The 20,704-nt window shown below is 37.8% G+C and overlaps 2 protein-coding genes across 5 annotated transcripts; one reads left to right on the forward strand and one right to left on the reverse strand.

The window, feature by feature from the left end:
- Positions 1 to 3,432: 3,432 nt before the first annotated feature.
- On the reverse strand, positions 3,433 to 5,724 carry LOC135792697 (uncharacterized). 4 transcript variants are annotated; one of them, XM_065303390.1, is made up of 5 exons: positions 5,560 to 5,724; positions 5,328 to 5,390; positions 4,597 to 5,260; positions 4,168 to 4,541; positions 3,433 to 4,099 (listed from the first exon to the last, which is right to left on the reverse strand). In XM_065303390.1, exons 3-5 carry the CDS (start codon positions 5,255 to 5,257, stop codon positions 3,551 to 3,553), a joined length of 1,584 nt encoding a protein of 527 aa, XP_065159462.1. In that variant the 5' UTR covers positions 5,258 to 5,260; positions 5,328 to 5,390; positions 5,560 to 5,724; the 3' UTR covers positions 3,433 to 3,550. The 4 variants fall into 4 exon arrangements, with proteins under 4 accessions (XP_065159462.1, XP_065159446.1, XP_065159453.1 ...); XM_065303374.1 differs by having other exon boundaries at positions 5,328 to 5,432; positions 5,560 to 5,723; XM_065303381.1 differs by having other exon boundaries at positions 5,328 to 5,432; positions 5,556 to 5,723.
- A 348-nt stretch (positions 5,725 to 6,072) lies between these two features.
- On the forward strand, positions 6,073 to 7,769 carry LOC135793236 (mitochondrial tRNA-specific 2-thiouridylase 1). The gene is made up of 5 exons (XM_065304122.1): positions 6,073 to 6,232; positions 6,287 to 6,864; positions 6,925 to 7,092; positions 7,154 to 7,515; positions 7,652 to 7,769. Exons 1-5 carry the CDS (start codon positions 6,157 to 6,159, stop codon positions 7,653 to 7,655), a joined length of 1,188 nt encoding a protein of 395 aa, XP_065160194.1. The 5' UTR covers positions 6,073 to 6,156; the 3' UTR covers positions 7,656 to 7,769.
- Positions 7,770 to 20,704: the final 12,935 nt, after the last annotated feature.

Here is a 20,704-nt window from a genome sequence, read left to right on the forward strand (position 1 = left end):
GGTACTTACACACTGAACGACGAAGTACACATTCCCCATGGCCAATGAAACAAGGACGCAACATGGGTGCATGCCGAAAACACGATGTTGACGATGGAATGCAAATGTTTCCAAAACGTGTGACGGTTTTACAATATTTTTATTAGTTTCAAGCGTAACTTAATAGAAGTCAGCCACTTGCAGTAAATGTTTAGATAAGTACGAACTTTGCAAATAATTTCCGTGAAATTCCGAAAACAAAAACAATGAAACATCAATTTTTATCGTCAACTAACAATTGTGGAATTGAACAACTACTTTCTTAATTGTATGAGACTCAATAAAACGTAAATTAATATTATATTTTCTTCAATATCTATAATTTGTATTAAAATTTTTCCTTTTGTATACAATGATATTATTAGTAAATTAAACCACTTCCCAAAATGTCAAGCTCCTCCGTCATATTTTAATTAATTATTTACATTTTCTAATATATAAAAATATAAAGTTTTTATGTCAGATTCAGAAAGAGAACAATTATATAAATCAAACATATTAGAATATTATTTTAATTAGACTTCTAGTTTAAGTGATCAAATGCATTTATTCGGGCAGTGAAGGTCCATGTTCCTTTGCTGTGTGTGACTAGTTGATTAAATGAATCTCAAAGAAGGCAATGAGGTTTTGAAAGGATGCTTTTTTAGTAAAAATATATATTTTTGTTAAACAATTATTTTTTCACCTATTTTAATGTTTTCAGATTCGTTCTTGCATTGTACTTTATGGAATGGCGTTTTTTCATATTGTTCCAATCCACAGATTATGCCCGTTGTACACGTACACGTATGTTTAAATTTTGCGCCTAGAATGGCGACGAATTATTTCTTTAAATTATTTACTGAGGAACACAGGGTCGAACTATTTATTTAAAATATATTGACATGAAATCCTTTTATTTATTTACTAGCCGACCCGGCAAACTTTGTTCCGCCTCGCTTTGCTCTTGTGATTGAGAAGCACGAAGTCGAGTCATACTAACACGGCGCTTTTCACGTGCAATTTTTTGTTCTTCTTCAGTCCTTTAATTCGCAATCCTTCCAATCCTAGTTGCATTACGGTTTTGTCGGATAAGAATTGATCGTTTTGGTCGCCGCATGTTGAGTGGGGAAGCTACGAAGCATCGCACAAAGAAGAGACGGAGAAAACTCGTTTAGTATCTTCCAAAGAAGTTTTCACTTCAAAAAGTATTAAAAAAAAGTATCCTACACTTATTAAATCTTATTCAAACAAACACATCAACCGGGCAACTTCAACCAACACGTACAAACCCACGCACGTCTATGCTTAGGGGGAAGCTACGAATTGCACAAAGAGGAGAGGGAGATAATAGAAAACATTATATTTGTGTGCTCTTTTTCGCCCGTAGGCTAAACCATATAAGCGAATATGTTTGTTTCCTTTTAGTGTCGTTTAGTGTTCTCTAAAGAAGTTTTCACTTCAAAAAGTATCCTAGTAACCTTCTCCAAACAAAAACATCAACCGGTCAACTTTAACCCACACGTACACACATACACACGTCTATGCTTAGGGGGGGAAGCTACGAAGCATCGCACAAAGAGGAGACGGGTATAATAAAAAACTTTGTATTTGCGTTCTCTTATTCTCCCGCAAGATAAGCCATATACCCAAATATGTTTGTCTCTTTTTAGTGTCGTTTAGTGCCTTTTTAGAAAAGTTTTCACTTCAAAAAGTATCCCATTACCTTCTCCTGGCTCTAAGCTACCTCTCCACCAAATTTTAGCTAAATTGGATTAGCCGTTCTTTGGTTCTAAGCAAGGTAACTAACACGACTTTCTTTTATATATATAGATGATTACATAATATTGATGAAAGGGAAATTAGGAAAACTTTATCTTAAAGTTTTGTTTTAAGGCGTACCGTTTTCGTAATAATCACTATTACTCAATTCGTTTCTGTGTGAAGACAATTTTTTCTTTAAAATTGTCAATAGGGTCTAAATGAGTGCTAAGGGAAAATTGTTCTTAAATAAATTAATTTAAAATCAGCAAGCTATCGGAAACCGAAATTTGAATTTAAAAATTTCTATTTTTATTTCTTGAGAAATTAATAGTGTTCTTGATAGTTTTACACGTATGTGGATATCTTCTAAACTAAACATCTAATTAAATTAATGTACTAAAATATTTAATTTAGATAATTGCAATCTTTCATAAACTGAAATAAAAATATATCCTTTTAATTTATTCAAAATTCAAATAATTAATTGAAAAATAATAGTTTTACGAAAGGGTGAATTATCAAAGTAAATGCTTTACTGTCACAAATTATTGTTGTTAAATGATTCCATAACAAATAAATTGCAAATGGTGCCATAACTTGTGAGGGCAAAGCGTTTATTTCAACAATTATCTAATAATTAACAAAAATGTGGCGGAGGCGCCTGATATTTAATCAAGTGGTTAAAATTATTTTTGAAAATTAATATGTAGTACTATTGTAATGAGGGGTTCTTAATTACTTTTTAAATATAACGTTTTACTCATTAGTACTTCCCATTTACCTTGTAGACACATTTAAGTGAAACGTGTACTTCCAGCAACACTTCAGTGCGATTCAGTGAGATAATTCAGGAACTATTAGTAATAATCAAATGCGGAAAACTGTGGCCGGCAAACAATTCTACAAAGGGTAAGATTTTAAATATTTTCTTTTGAAATATTGAAAAACAATTTTCCGACGTGATTTCTTCGGAGACTATAAGAGCCACGGCGAAACTTTTTGCATTTTCTTCATGACATGATAATGCTCTATAAAATAGCAGATTTTTTAGTTCAATTTTCTAATCCGAAATCAAAATTTGCTGAAATAAACGATTTTGTTATAAAAAGGCAAAAGATGGAATTTTTAAATTCTGATTTCGGATTCAATAATTTAATTCTACATTTATTTAAATAACATTTTTGTCTAACATTGACCGTTTATACCCAATTTGCAATTTTAATTTAAAAAAAAATTGTATTTCGGCAGAACAACTGTATTCTGGAGCAAAATACATATTTGTCAAAAACATTACAACAAGGACCTAAATGATTTAAATTATCTATATAGAATTCTAATTCAGAATTTTAAAATTTCAACTTTTAATTTTAAGCATAACAAAGAGAAATATTTTGCCTTTTTTTGGACGAAATCAGAAAATGCAGGTTTTGTAATAATTGGATTTTTTTTCAATTCTGATGTCTGATTCTGAAAGTATATTTAATTCTGAATCGAAAACCAGTAACACAAAATTGTGATTCTGATCTCTGATTGTCATGTAAAAAATTCTTTATTAAAATCTATAGGCAATTTTAAAATGCCTAAATGGTCAATGTTTGCAAAAATGTTATGTTATTATGTTATCGTTATTCAATATTTTCAACCACTAAGTTTTTATATAACTTTTTATATAACTTAACAACATGATAACAGACAACTTATGGAACAATTTAAGAACAAGATGTATAAAAGTAAAGGATAAAATATGTTTGTGTCCATCCATTCCTGTCTACCAATCTTCCTCCATGTCGTTGGTTTGGTGAGGCTCTTCAACGGCGGGTTTATCAGTCTTTGAAGATGTTGGGACAAACATATTATTGATCAAATCCTTGTCTCTGTGGCTCAGTCCAACTGTCAACTCATCCGGTTTGAATAAATGTTTGTTATATCCGCAAAGGCGTCGCACATTATTGCAAACGCGAATTTGTCCAGTCCCCAACGAACTGCATGGGTGGAACAAAGCGTTATTCTTAATAAGATGATGTCGTAACGCCAGCATCCCTTCAGAGAGGGATTCTTCATCGACATAAGTATGGTCCACTTCGATCGGATTCAGAACACGTAAGGCGCCCTCGCATAGGTGGGTCATCAACAACCAGCCTTCCGGTTGGGGAATCAGCACAAACGCACTGGCCGACTTCCCTCTGGAATATACCCTTGCTGCGATGGCGTATTTCTTTCGTCGGATCATTTTAAATACTAATTCCACGAAATGCTCCGCGCGAGGATTGTCTTCACGCGCGTTGACGGCAAAGGACTCGTCCCCCCCGTAGTATAACTATAAAATAATAAATTTAATAATTTACATTGTACATTATAGAAAAATAGAAGTCGAAAATCACATACTTCCGACATTTCACTGGCATCAATAAAACCAAGAATCTTAAACGTGGCTGGGACATCCTTCGCAAAGGCACGCACATCTGCAGGAATGTTCAGCGCATGACCGTGGAAGAGCTTCACCAAGGCCACATCCCCTTCAGCGATCTGTTGTCCTGCATCAGAAGATGTAGTAGCCAAGATGTCAACATCTTGCAAGTTGACCGTCTGCGGCTGGCGATAGGCAGATTGGCGAATCGGCAGTCTTTTGCCTAAGAAACTGTTTGCTTGTTCAGTAAGTTTTGTTGTAACAGTAGAGTAAGAGTAACTCCCCAGAGTGAGGGACGTATTCCAAGGTTGTTTAGACACTGGGTTGGCGAAGAAGGTCACAAAGTTCAAAACTGTAAAAAGTATTATAACAAATTGGCACACATAACGGATATAAACGGTAATTACAAAGCTTTTCCCCGGTCACAATCCCATTCGTTTGTTGAGCAATTGAACAAACTGCTTCAATGGCACTGTTCCTCCTTGGAATTTGAATACTTTCCATCACCTTACCAACTTCCCTACATGTCTCAATCATGTCATTATAAGTGTAGGAAATGTCTTGATCCACTACAGCAATAAACTTTATGTTCAGGGTACAAATGAGATCAACACATTGTTGAATTTCAGTTTCATCATAAGGAGAGTTTGGAAAATTTTTAAAATCACTGATGACAATCAAAAAAAAAGTTGAAACATGCAATTTATCTGATAATGCATTAAACATTCCACCTCCATACTGAATGGCACTGATCAAATTGCAATCACAATCTTTGTAGTCCATCTCCTTATAAATGAGCAGATGTTCACTCAAAAATTTGAAGACACCGTCAGTGTACATTGGTGTTGCAAAATCACTGATCAGCATGTAATTTGAACCATCTGTGTCAGGATGCGGATAATTCATGGCAATCAACTGGAACTGATCATTGGTTTTGTCCTTTTTTGGACCTCTGGTCTCCAGAGACTTCAATGTGAAAATTCGATCAAGTGCGTTTTGCAGGAAGGTTTCGTCCGACGCCAAGTCGACAACGAAGATGAACTCATTACGTTTCTTTGCTGGAGGCATACTCTAAAAAAATAATAAAGTATTCAAAACAGGATTTGTAAATTGTTTAGTGGGTTTGAACTTGTACTACCTAAATAACTTCAGGCACTCTTGGAAAATAAAACTTTGGAAATGCGCAGATGGAGTCCCTAGTCTGTTTGCATAAAACAAAAGCGCAATTGCTGAAGTTTGAAAGCTAGAAATATATTAGATTTTCAATATTTGTGACAAAGTAATATAAACAGTAAATAAAAATCTAATTCCTACTGCTTCATGTAGCAAATGCTACAGTGAATCAAATTCAATAACACGAACTCACGTACTTCTAGCGATTGGATGTCGCAATTGTCCCCAAAGAAACTCTTACAAGTATTGACAAATATCACAAAATCACAACAAATCGCAATTGATAAGGTTATATGTAATTATTCAATCGGCAAGAGTGAAGCTGACTGGCGCAACCCCTCCACTGGTGGGGCTACTAGCGGCCCACTTGCGTATTTCTGAATGCAATAAACAGACTAAATGTTTGTACCGATTCGGCAGAAACAGACTCTTAAAATTATGTCATTACACGTAGAAATTAATTAAATGCAAAACTTGGAATAGGAGAATGCGTGACAATCATTTGTTGCGGATGGTTTGCACCCAATAAATAAATAAAAATTTACAAACACGAAAGAGTCATATAATCATTATAAATACTTCGTAATAATTAAATTGCAAGCATTCAGTCAATTCCTAAAAAAAACAAGGAAAATGTTTCACTACTCCGAGTTACATATCTAGCTTCAAAATTCATTCCTAGATGCCACTATCATGTACTTATTTATAATAATTTCGATACAATTTTCATATTAGAGAGTGGTAAATACTACTCTATATTTAGAAAGGACATTAGCTCAGATAATTCTTCAGAAATGTTTCGAAAAATAGCTGTTGGCATATCTGGGGGTGTGGATAGTTCTGTCACAGCATATCTCCTAAAGAAAAAAGGTTAGTTTAATAGAAATACCATTTCTTTTTTTAGTTTACCTTATTTATGCACAGGTTATGAAGTGCTTGGAGTATACATGAGAAATTGGGACATCAGGGATGAGCAGGGAACTTGCTCTTCTGATAAAGATCTCAAAGATGCTCAGACAACATGCGACTTTTTGAATATACCTCTGGTACAGGTAAACTTCGTGAAAGAATATTGGAATGAAGTGTTTTTGCAGTTTATTGATGACTATGAGCATGGTTTTACCCCAAATCCAGACATACTATGTAACAAGTTCGTAAAATTTAACTATTTTTACAAATATGCAAGAACCAAACTGAATTGTGATGCTATAGCAACTGGACACTATGCAAATACAAGTTTTGGAAATTACCTAGAGAATTATCAGCAAGGGCAGCATGTAAAATTACTGAAAGCTAGAGATACCACAAAAGATCAAACATTTTTTCTGAGCCAAATCGAAGAGAGATCATTAAGAAAGACGTTTTTTCCATTGGGGAACATGCTGAAAAGAGATGTAAAGCAATATGCAAGAAAGATTGGTCTGCAAGCCCTTGCAGACAAGAAGGAAAGCATGGGCATCTGTTTTATTGGATCTAGAAATTTCCAGCATTTTATTAGTGATGTATAGTTAATATCTGAATTGTATATATATATTTTTATTGAAACTGATTTGTATATTTAGTACATTGTAGACCAGCCTGGGGATTTCATAGATGTGGATACTGGTAAAGTAGTAGGTAAACATGAGGGAATTCATCACTGGACCATTGGGCAACGTGCGCACCTTGGTGGCTTCAGTCAAGCTTACTTCATTGCTAAAAGATGCTTCAAAAATAATATAATCTATGTGGTATGTTATCAAATATCTTCATTTAACAATCAGTTAAATCTTGAGTTTAATTTTCTTCCAGGCACCTGGAACAAATCATCCGGCTCTGCACAGTTCTTTATTTTTCACAGATCAACCACATTGGATCAGCCATGATCCCCTGGTACAATCCAATTGTTTTGATTGTGCCTTCAAGTTCCAACATATTAATGACCTCAGCGATTGTAGAGTAATGCAAGTTGAGCATGGCATGGTGGTACGGGTAAACGGTGTAAAAAGAGGCTTGGCACCAGGGCAATATGCAGTGTTTTACAAGAATGAAGAATGTTTAGGAAGCAGTAGGATTATCAGTACAGGAGTGACCAACTTTACTTTAAACATGTTAGAATATCTGAGAAGGAAGTCAAATCAAAATCAACAAACAGAACAGACACATGCATACGGGTAAGATAGATATTTTGAAATCCAATTGATAAAAATGTTTATAAACAGTGTTGTTCTAACTGTCCTTGATGGGACAATAGTTTAAAATTGTTCCAGTAGATAGCGCAACATGTACCAATTTCTGTGTAAATTTCAGTTAAGTCTCCAATGAAGAATTCATCGTTTAACCACCTGAAGGTCTTCAATACATCAGTGTGAAGTGATATTACTTCAAAGGTGATCGAATTGTTCCTAAATAAATATGTTTTGATTCATTTGCCTAATTTTCCAATAAAAATGGCCCCATCCCTGGTACCATTTTTATAAGGGTTGTGAAAAAAGTCTCTCTGATTTACAAAACGTGCCGATGTGAGGAGATGCTAGGAACAAAGAAATGAACACGGTGTTTCGCTTGCGTTCGCAACCACAAAGCGTCGAGCGCACAGAGGTATAATTAACCTGAATGTATGTTACCAAGGCGCGCGTCGGGCGCAGTGTAATACTGTAACAACTAACGACTGGTTGCGCGCAATTACAATGATTATTGTTGACCAATACTCGCCGCTCAGGCGCAACAATGTTAGCGAACTAGCCAAGCCAGCGCATTATTTCGATCTATTACAATCGCGCTGATAATTTTACCCAGAACCCGATCGTTTCTCTGAAAACGCGAAAAGAACAGCCGCCAGAAGTTACGGATTGAAAACTAATCGCCGGCTAAAATTCACTCCATTGAGTCAATAAGAAAGATAATCTTAGTTTCGGCGCGTCGGGTGTAATGAACTCTTGCATAAAACTGGAATTTTGTAACACTTCGTAATTATGCGCTGCAATTCTGCACTAATACGCCCAAAATAACCGCGTGCGTTCCAATTAGAAACAAAGAAAAATATTTACAAGTGTTGGCTATTAGCATCGAGATGCGAGGCAACAAAAATGAGCGCGGCGTTTGCCAAAAATTAATGTTTTTGCCGCACGGATAAAAACGGGCGTAATTTTAGCCGCGGACGGACGCCTGTGCGATGTTTGATTGCGCTTTGCTTGCGTCAACACTGTCTTTGTCCAAATATATCAAAGATCCATAAAATTCGAAACATTTAACCGGCGTAAAAAGTTCACTTGTGATCAAAATTTTGGTAATTATTGCAAAGGTGGTGGCAAATGTTACGCTGGGGTCGATGCATTGACTTTTATCGACGTGATCTCGAGATCACGATTCCCATTACGCCAATTGACTCCGCGCGTTCGCTTCGCTAAAAATAGCTCGAAATGTGCGCCCAATGTTCCAACCAACGTATTCATATCATCACCACAACAGCAGCAAACTTGGGGAGCCGCGTTTTCGAATAAAGCCTACACATGTTCGCCTTTTCACTTCAAACTTGAAATTTATAGCTGCCAGCTTTCCGGTACACCCAGTGGACGATCCCATCTGCTTGGCGTGTTTATACAGCGTTCGCTGCTTGCATACGGAACGAAGGAAACGGTCCGTGGTCGCACTCATTAAGAATCAATCGAAAATAGAAAAAGGTATAAACAAAAGACGCATGAATTATGCTGGCAGTTATAAGTCAGTATTTGAGCGCTGTAATTTTAATTTGAAAAATGTTTATTCAAGTATTCCTTAATGGTGTTACCAGATGTTGATATAAATATGCATTTCTATCTATTTCTATGTTTTCTGGAGTTTTTTTTTTAAGTGTTTTGGGACATTTATTGACACGTTGTAAATTACAAGAACTTAAATAGTAAACTCTTCGTATCTTTTGGAAAACCCTAGTCGATAAGGCACCAGCAGTGAAAAAAAGGCACATCCAGAATATAGCTAATAACAATAAACATAAAATCGTAAAATAAAATTATCCGGATTAAAAGTCACGTCGAGCAGAGGGCGAGCTCAACTGTATTCATCTGAAACAACGGCTGAGGCCTTTAATGTTATTGTTATGGTTGTTCTATTAATAGAAGACCTTCATTGATATAGTTTTTTTTTTTTTTAAGTTTTTTTTCGGCGATCTTAATGGCCCCCTCGGAGAAAATGTTCCCGAGTTGTTAAATTGACCAAATGGTAAATGATCATCGCTGGTTTTTCAAAACACCAACTTCAGCAATAGAGATAACCCGATGGGGACAGGTAGGATGTTTAGAAACGGATGAAAAGTTAAAGGCACGGTTTGTATGTCTTGCCAAAAGTTGTGTGCGCTCGTTTGATTCCTATTGGCACGTTGCCAAATTACGTCTAGTGACTTGGTGGTGTGGTGTGTTCGTTCTAGAAGGTGCACGTCGTTCGGTTGATGCTCTTGATAGAACGTGAAGCAACACACGTTTGCCGCACCCGGCGTAAATAGACAACAAAAATTTAATGACAAAAAACGTACGTAGCGCACGCAGTCTTCGCGTCATTGATAAAACTCTGTAGTGGTGATGTAGGAGGAAACATGAATGAAGCAGCTCTCCTTTCATCTCCTGAGGAAATCTCTGCGAGTATTTTTTATTCGTGTGCTTCCCATTTTTCTCCCAGCACGAATAGATTCATACTACACGTGTATCTATTTTGGCCGCCATTCATACAGGAGCTAAACGCTTCAAATATGTGATTGAGGTGACACGGGTAAATATGAATTCGCGATTAATTAAATTAAGCCAGTTCATGCCCGGCGATCCGTGGCGCGTGTTTCAGTGGTAATGTCACGAGCACGCGCTACGCGTGGATGCGCCAATCCGCCAATCGTCGTCTTTGTTCTCTTGTACCAGCTTTGTTCCCTCCGACGTTTCTCGGTTTCGCCTGGCCATTGTTTCGTTTACAGCCGGAGACACTTAATGGTACGAGTTTGTAGCGTCTTCACCGCGCCGGCGACATGTTTATGCGGCTCATCTATATTCATATCTAGCCCCCAGACGACGGAAAGCGCATAGGCTGCTAATGAAATCCAAGGAAAGCCGAAATGTAGTCTAGGACAGGGCTGCCCAAATGACGTCGCCCGGCTAGACGTCGGAGTCATTTACGGAGCGGGTTGTGCATCCCTGGTGCTTGCTATAAATACCCCGCTTAAATATACGACAGCGGAATGGCACCAGAAGCATAGACGCACCCCAAAACGTTGCATTTAGAAGGAAAGTAAAAGCTAAAACATGAAGTAATTCAACTTTGAGTCGCCTCCCTCTGCTTTGCGCACGGGCAAAATTTACATGTGGATCTTTGGAATTGTACTACCTTTAGGGACCAACTTGGGAGAGACCTAGATTTTTGTTCCGAAATTTATTTCCATTTCCACCCCGAGAGTTGAAACTTAAACTTCACGCGGAATGAAACAAACTGGTTCTTGATCAATTTGTAATTCGAAGGAGGTTGCTCTGAGGCCAACCCGTCCGGCCAGGTCCCGTCCCGTCGGCTACCTGTTGTGTGCGCCGTTCAGATTTGTTTCGTTACGAGTAAATTATACATGTACCCTCATCTACATATGTGGCGTGCACGCACCGATCGAAAACACATTAAAATGCATTATAATCCTCGCACGACGGGAGCACTTAATATTTAATTATGTTTGCTTTGGTTTAAAGCTCATGCGGCTTCCGTTTAATACAGTACCACAAAAAAATAAATAATTCCGCAAATATTCAATTGGAAAGTTATTGTCGCCGCTACGCACGTATGATTTTTCATAAGTCTTATAAGCACAACATGGCGACTGGGCTCGTGCGCAGCATACAAAGTTTCTTTTAGCCATATACGAAGAGGCTACAACTTGGTTGTCGCACGCCGAAGAAGCAGACAAGCCGAAGATGGCCACGCAGAACGGGTAAAACTAGTTGCCGTTGCAGCTATAAGCCATAACAATAAGTTATAAAAAGTGCCCACGGGCCATCTAGAGACAGACGTGCGCTTGCGCGGTGTACCTCTTCGTGTTCAACCAACAAATGGCGACGAATCGTGCACGTTTAGTTGATTCACTAGGATTTTTTTTCTATTATGGGCCGTTCGCGTGTACGCAGTGCATAGAAAAGAAAGCACAAAGGGTGGAAGCGAGTCCTACACAGGTCCACGTGTGTTACTTACTGACTTATATGCTTATCATGTGTAAGCGTCGCGCTCGATTTGTGCTTTCTATGAGCCGTGGCTCGTGATTTCGTGCCGTTTGCTCCTTTCCTAGACCGGCTATAATTGCGAACAAAGTGTTTATTATTGCCACCTCGGCCATGCGTGCGTCCCGCATGCGCGTATAAATTATCCAACTAGATGGCTCCCGATAAGAGATAGCGTTGATAATGTCCGGACTAAAATCACGTCATTATGAATTTTTTCTTCAATTATCCACCCGGGACCCAACCTGTTCGATCTGTGGGCATTGTTCAATTGTTTGCAACCTGTTCTTGGCAGGTCACAGCACAAGACCCAAATTTTGTGACAAGTGTTTAACCACATTTGATCAATTGTGATCCGCACGCAGGGAATGAAAACACAATAATACCATCTTAAACTACCATATATCAAGCCACATCTTCCCTACCTGTGACCTTTTTCCACCCCTCAAAAAGTTTGCGAGACGTTATCTAGAGTGCTTCTATTACTACCGTTCTCCAAATAGATTTGCTATGAATTGTTTGCGTGGGCCGTGGACATCAACGACAAGAAGACAAAGAGGGTAGGGAGCGCAACCCTGAGTTAACGGAGGGTGAGCTGCTGAAAGGAGGGCACTATACGTGAAACCGAAGAATTAAAAACTAATCCGACGTTGACACAAAGAAAAAAGAGAGAAAAAAAAACTAGTGCGAGTTTTGAGCGCGTTCGCTGCCACGCTAATTAGCATTATTGAAATAATAATGACTCATTTATCGCCTGTTTGAATAGATTTAAATTGCATTAGCACGCTAACATGTTTTCGTGAAACGCACAGAGAAAAATGAAATAAAAAGCTGAATAATTCAGCAAATAAACACATGTGCGATGTAGAAGACGAGGCATTGTGGAGCTGCACATTGTGTGCTTTTAATTTATGCGATTAATATACCTGGCAGCCTGCTCGTCAGCTGGATTATTGTAATACGCGTGTCGTTATACTTAATATTCTTAAGGTAGGTACACTATGGGAAGTGACTCACCTAGTATTTTCATAAATAAATAGCAATGATATGTAGATTTTACAAAACAATACAAATTAGCGAAAAAAAAAATTCATGGTCAAAGAGCAAGACATTTTGTGTAGGTAATTAGCATTTTAATTATTTTAACTTTAAAAATAATTTTTAGGATTATGATTTATGATTATGATTGTCAATATTTTTTTCAAAGACATGATGTCGATGATAACACATAAAATATCATTGTAATTATGTTCCCAACATCACTACAAATTTTTACACAAATTTATTTAACTTAAACTCTATTTTCTACTAATCAACATCGAAACTTGAATTCATATTTAGACTTGAAGAAATATTTACCGGCATTTTTACTAAAGTATGTAATTGAATTTTTAACCAAATCATTTTGTTAATATTTTTGTTCCTCGTAACGACAACACTAAGCGCATAAATAACAAAATGTTAATTAGCTTGCAAGACAATAAGGGTAAGAATTATCTAGGCCTGTAACACAATAAAAGTTGTTATTACATTAAGCTGGTTTATTGTGTATTTTTATTGCATATAATTACGCGCGTTTGCATTTATTTTATTTACTTCGGAGCGCGGCGACATATTACACATTGCTTGACATTATATCTATTTGCCTGTTTGTTGTTTTGCATTAATTAGCGTAATTGCCCTCAGTGTTCGATAAAATAAAATTTCCAACAGTTTAAGAACTGCTAAAAATAGTTTGCTGGAGTATTGTAATGAACGCGTAGGGCCATCAACATTTCCGATATTTACGATCATAGTGTATTTTTCGCCTCTGCCCATCGCAGCGCGTCCAAATGGCCGTACCATTAGCGCATTAGAACGTGCCTATCCTGCTGAATCGCCGGGGGTCGTTAAAAATCGAGCGTTAAAAAAAAAACATAAACGTCGCCGGGCGCATTTTTCACGCACGCCTGTAAATCGTTCGGGACGTTTCATAAAATCTCGTAATTGATGGAGCGTTTATTCACCGACCTAAGATTGATTTCGCATGTTGATCGTACAGCGAAGTGCGCAGGAAACGTGCAGGCGCGCGAGTCATTTCGCAAATATCAATAAGCTCGTAAAATTTTTATATTTTTAGCAAAATATGTTTGATGTTATTGACAGGAAAGCAGCAACTTTCAAATGTGCGAAAAACACATTAATGCGTCGAATGTGTTTTTGTTTCCGCGGCAAATGTGTGTGTATGTTTTTATGTAACGTTTGTCCTTCATGTTGCGCTCGTTCCGAATTAAAAAATGCAAATTTACGTGATTTTGCGCGCGAAAACAGGATTCATTCATTTCCGTGACGACGATATTTATCGGCGCGACAAATGCGCTTTCTTACCACGCCGAAATTATTTTCGATTGTGAGCGAATTAAATTTAGAAGAAAAAGTAAACACTTTTGCTCCCAATACGCGTTTTTCGTAAACATCGCATACGACTTGTTCAAACGAGATTCATTTTTAATTCGACACATGTTTGCACAACCTTTACCATTAGTCATAAAGGTAAAAAGCCTTAAAAGCTTAAAATTAGACTTAAAGATGAGCTTCATTAAATTTACAAACAAAATTTCTCCTCGTAGCAGATTTTATATAATCGTACATAATGTATGTAATAGCAATGATAAGAACATTTGCGAGCGCAAAAATTAGGTAACTGCGCACATTTTTATTTTATTTTGGAGGCTCACTTGGAGATAAAGTGTGCTGCATTATTAATGGTTATGCGGATGCTAATGTTACATGGGAGTACTTTATTTATGTCCGCAAATGTGTTCGAAATGAAGCGTGTTTTCGCTTTTCACTCTTTAATTATTTATAGATTGCGACTTTTCACTGCGCGTACCATTAAATTCCACCAAACCGAACGTGGAAGCCCTGGCAAACCGTGAGGGCACACAATTTACGAGCGTGATAAATTTGCGGCTATTACGCGTGCGCACTTAAGACACGAATTCCATTACCTACACAAAAATGCATATTTATATTATTGCATGCTGATGAACATATTACACTCATTCAATTAATGAACACGCAGCGCCCATGTGATTAATAAGCTGCATTACAAGCTAAATATTTGCCCAATTTCGATGCGCTGGTGCTCGATCGGTGCACATCTGCATCCGCAATGTGCGAGCGTTGGGGGTGCGGACGTGGAACACATTTCGTGACCGGCGACACTTGTAATTCAAATACGCACCTTGTTCCGCATGTGGGCATTTTGTACCCGGTCGTAATTTATGCCACACGACCAAACCAGCACCCGTTTACGACCAAAAAGATCTTTTTAATGTCGATAAATAATAGCAAATGCTTTTTCGGGCAAAAAGGACACCTTCCCCACTTCTGGTTTACCCAAATTCGAAAAAATCAACGCGAAAATTTACCGTTTTATCAGAACATTTTTGAAATCTTTAAAAATTCGAAGCAGAAATAGTTCCATTATCGCTCAGTTACGAATGTTTCACGTTTTCGATATTTCCACTGATCTAAGAAAATATAATTATTTACTGGAATAAACACGACGACCGGGTGCAGTTGTATAGCCGTAGCTGTAGAATGCTCCAGATTGGTGAGTTTGGAGGCCGTTCCTCAGCGCGGCCTCAAACATCAATTTTCCGCCCGGCAACAGTGCCAACCGCCGCTGCCATCCGAGTGGCATCGGCATCGTACTCGCTTCCGCCACCACCACCACCGTTGCTAGCTAATTCGAACGGTACACAGTTACACACTAGTTCACCGCGGCCATTTCGCCGCCGGACGTTTCGTCTCTCGCTTGACTCGGAATCGGAGGCGGTGAATGTGTACGAGTACATCAAAACAAGTCAAAAACCAATACGCCTTCTTCATTTATATTCCGCGTTTCCTTTTTATCGGCTTAAATCCAGTCGTCATGACGACCCGAACAAAAACCCGCTGCGGAAATCAGGTACCCGCACCGCAAGATCGAAAAAAAAAATACGTATGAAATATGTATACGAAGTCTTGTTTTTTTTGTTGTTGTGTGTGTTGTTGCTAAGTAGATATTAACGAGCGGCTAGCGATGACGGGCGTACATCTAGCGAGAAACTTTCTAAATTGATTCAATTCAATTAATACGGAAATTGGATAATTGAACTCGTCCAAATGTGTAGTTAGTTAACTCTAACGCACCGAATTAGCTTCGGTTATATTTTGCGCTCGCCCGCCCGCCGCGCAAACAATTTAAGTGTGCTGTCCATTAACGATATTTGCTCAAATCCGAAGAATCGCTTTAATTACGCGCCGGAAACATCGATTTCCCTCAGATGGATTTCTGAAGAAACCGCGCAACGAAAATAGCTGCTCGTCTTTTTTCCGCGAAGAACAATGCACAATTAAATAATGTATCATAATAAAATAGAAACAGCTAGCTTAACGTATTGTGACATTAGGTCAAGGCAAATGCAAATTCGAATTTATTTACTCCGTCGTTAAATAAACTCCAAGAACTTTCCGACCGAAGCATAAACACGTCTTCCGGTCGGAACATTCGGTGAAATCAAATCACTCCTTCAAGTTTAGTCGCTCTTATCACGCTTGTTATTGCTAGCGCTTAAATTTTAATTGCCTTATCTTTCAGCTCATTGTAAACAAATAAAACATGCCGTGCCGCGCGGAGAGATGGCGTGACGCAAATTGCATATCAATTATCATTATTCTATTATTACCATGAATGCCGGTTATTTGTTGTAACCGAGTGTTTATCTAAAAATAAATCTAATTAATCGGGAGCACGTCTCCAGCCGGTTCGCGTCAAACCAGTAATTTAGCTAACGAACTCATCGCCATCAACGAGCCCGATTTTTTTTTCCCGGTTACGAATATCAATATTAATTAAGTTCATAGAGATTAGTTATGGGATTAGACTATAAATTAAAAAAAAGCGTTTGTTTTGCAAACCTCTGACATCATAGGTATGTATAGTGAGTACTGGTTTAATATATTTGTTTATCGCTCCCGTCGGCTGGCGCTCGACTCTGATTCTCAGATTGATAGATATTGGCTGGCAGCGTTGTTTTCAATCTTATTTACTCGGCGCTCATTAAGTCCTTCGCCGTACACGCACACGGCATGAACTGAATTATATTTGCATCTATAGTGCAGCCGAGTAACGTTACAACTCGATTTAACGACAATTTTAGATTAGAAAAATACTGATCTGTGAGCATTTCAATATTTCGTTATTTTTTTGCTCGATGCAACGACACCTCGTTATATCATGATAAAATGCATCATGGTTGCTTGAGCATCTTTATAAATAAGATGCACTCTGACTTTCAGATTGATAGAATGCAACTTTTTCCCGATTTTGCAGCGTTTCGGCGTGAATTTTTCGTATTTACTTTGTGCCACGTGTCTTCTTGAAATTGTGTCGCCCAAACAAATAACACAACGTGATATTTATATTATAATAGGTGCGCATTGTGTGTCGTTATGACACCAGCATGAGCGTAATACAGTAATACACTTACGCCGGCTTGTGTTTACGACAATTTATTAATAAGCTAAAAATAACGCTAACAAATACACACTGTCCACCACGGAGACCTCCCAATTGGCGTGCCAGCAGATAAACTTTAATATTTTATTAGGCATTGCTAGTTCGAATCTAATGAATATCTTCACAGCTCGAACTCCATACAACAATGTTATTCAATTGCCAACAAAAGAACACGGCGCTTAATTTATGCAGTTTGTTAATAAAAATTTAAATGCGTAAAGCGTCCATTCCATGTGTGGCGCTTGCTGCTTGTTGTTGTCATCGTTGCGGTTAAGAGCTAATGTGAAAGTTGATAATTTATTACTTTATTATGGTCGCAATAAAGTATATTTAAATTTAGCATGCTCTACTGTTCAAATTTACCAGATGTTGCAACAGCGCGCAGGTAACTTCGTTCATTTCCACCGCTGCACACCTTTTTCTACTTTGCGGCCACGCTCGGTGTAAGGCCAACACTAACGGCTTGTATAATTTTCATATATTAATAGTAATAACACGCTTTGCATAGATAATCGCCGCTAACTCTTGACTCTCGAAAAAAACGTTGTTTTCTTTGTGTTTTTAGTTTCTTTTACTTTACACGACGACTAAAATATTATTCATGCTGATATATCTGGGCCATCTTAAATTATTTTTTGCAAATGATGCAATTATTGAATGTTATTGACCAGAATCGGTGATGATGAAATTTGCAGCGTGAATTTCGCGAATACGCACCGTGATAACACCGGGAAGACGATGTAAACACCCAGCTTGCCATCCGATAAGAGCACGAAACTCGTAATAATAAACAAACGATATTAAGTAACGCGATATCATTACATTGGAGATGTAATGATTACGTTTATTATTAATATTATTATTTAATACGCGATGGCGAAATTAAGAAACGAAAAACAGGAAATTTTGCTTGCGACGCAGATTGCTTGCAGTAAACATTATTCGCGCGGAATAACAATCGGAGATTCGTAGCGGCGCGCGACAATAATTGTTTTTATTATTTTATTTTATTAATAGAGAAGGCGCAGGCGTTGCTGCTGAGAAAACAAGTTGGTGCCTAGCGTAAACAAGTGCATTCAGAATTTTACGTCTTTTCTGGCATTTACTACGCTTTTTTTCCTCTTGTTTACAATTTTATTAATAATTAGTCTTTCACTATTTCTAGTTGTGTACAGCAAAGTCACCTACATTAGACTTTAATATAATAAAACTTAATTATGTAATAAACAAGTTTAAATTTAATAAATTACGAAGAAAAAAATGATTTGTGGCATTATTATTTCGAAGACGCTTGGAGGCCAGGAGGAGAAGGAAGAAAATGAGCAAGACAACCAGACGTAACGAAGAACATTAGTTGTTAAAAGATAAAATTATAAGCGAAGCGAGTGTGCGGCACGAAATAAGCATCGTTGCCCGTTGCGGGCATTGATGGCTGTTGCGAGCGATTATTTATTGTTATTATTGAAAAAGTCATGGCCGACGAGGAGCGCAGGGACTGAAACCCACGCGCAAGCGAAGAGACCGAACAAAACTACGTCTATACACACACAAACGGTTGAAACAACGATAAACAAACCACAAAAAACATCACATTACAAGCTACGGTTTAGTTTAATACAAAATTTACAATATTCAACTTTTAAAACCATCGAATTCAGCTGTTCCCAGCCACATCTCAACGTTTTTCGCTGTGTTTGCAACCAATAATACTCTTCATAACATTGATTTTTAACTTTCCGCACACAACACCTCGAAGAAATACGCACAATTCGAGTGCTTTACTAATTTGAGTCGAAGTGCGAAAGCGTACCAGAGTTGTAACCGAACCGGTTCGAACCGGTCCATTCGTTCGCGTTTGCACAATGCTTTTTATTCATTCGTGCACTAGCGAACCGTACATAACCACACTCATACAAACACGCGCCATGTCGTGCTCTTTCGCAGCGTTAACATTTTATAACATTGTTAGATCAACGAAATGGTAAATATATTTAAATATAGTATCGCTGGCTCCACTTACAAACGCTGCGTTCATGTTTCATGCTGTTTGATGCTTAATTGTCTACAGACCGTTCGCGAATGTCATTTCATCACAAGTGAGGTTATACATCGCAACGCCATCTAACGAAGAAAAAAATTTACGCCTGCGTTCGCGGAATTTTATCAGTGTTTTGCATTGTAAACTTTTTAATGGCCGAGAGGAAAACAAGGCGGCGTGAAATGAAGGGCTCGGCCCAAACAGAGTGTATGTATAATCTTACATCACTCATTTATGGCTTCGCAGCTCGTATTCTTCCACATCTACGCGCTACGGAATAATTATTACTTGTTGGCTTGCTTGCGCTTAACGCGATACGCCTGTGTGCGTGCGATCTTGTTACATATTAATTAATCTCATTTCTCATAATATACGAACCCAGCCGAGATAACAATTCGACTTTTAGTACGTGCAATTTACGTTTCACATTTCAAACCATTTTCAAAACAGAAACTTGAAAAACGCAAAATGAAAATGGACTCACTCGACGCCTGCTAGATTTCATATCGCATCAAAGCTTTCAATATTACTATGTTTCTGGCGTGCGAATGCAACAACACTGATAAATCTGTTTATTTTCACTTTTATTCCATCTCTTGCCAATAATTCAATAGCGTTGTTTGTGTGGGGCGGCAAGGGGACGAGTCTAGTGCGCGTCTACGCGGATTATTCAACATTCGATAATGCAAAGATGTAAACAATTACAAGCGCAGCGATGCGTGATTTCTGCATGTAATCATTTATTTTTAGGCGCGTGCGGGCGTACAATGCGCGCCCGCTTGCCAATTTATCCGGATTTTGTTTGTTTAGTATACGCGCTGTATTTTCATCAAATTCCTGGAGAGCAGCGTGTTGCCGGGGGCAACCGATGCCTACTTGCTGCTCGCTTTCGATTTAAATTTGATTCTGAAACAAACACTTGACTATTATTACAAAAACAACTCATTCACTGTCATTTGATGGGAAATGACATTTATTACATCATTGAAACAACCTGTCACCTGAACGGGGAACGTTTTCCGAAACCGTTCTGCGAAATAAACGCAATATTGCTTAGTTGTGTGTTAGTGCGATAAAATTGTTCAACCACGCGTGGTTCCGAAAATTCGTTAGCGAATTCGAGCGCTCTGTTGCTGGGGGCAACATTTTTTATGGTTTTTACTTTTTAGGGGGCACGGCACGTCATGGGTAAGTGACAAACAAATTAATTAATATTTAATTTAGCGGCGATAAATTTTTCACGCGGTGATAAGGCGGCATAATTTTTGGCGAGCAAATGTATAATTAGCAATATCAAAAAATATACAAAACATATTTGTTGTCGTAACAGCTCATAGCAATACCAATTACTTGGCTAAATCGGTGCTACGCTGTATTTTCCCTTATTTGTCCCGCGTCTTCCACGAAGATTATATTTATTGAATTAAAGGTATCATGTAATCATTAAAAAGCAATGCAGTATTACGATGTAACCTGGACGAAAATAGATTTAACGAGTAGATAAATAATTAAAAGCGTATTTCTTGCCATTCACGAAGCGA

Source organism: Atheta coriaria, unplaced genomic scaffold (assembly GCF_025399875.1).
Source record: "Atheta coriaria isolate IRGN ID8LTWV9N9 unplaced genomic scaffold, Caltech_Dcor_3.1 hic_scaffold_1_pilon, whole genome shotgun sequence".
In the NCBI taxonomy this organism is placed as follows: Eukaryota; Metazoa; Arthropoda; class Insecta; order Coleoptera; family Staphylinidae; genus Dalotia; species Dalotia coriaria.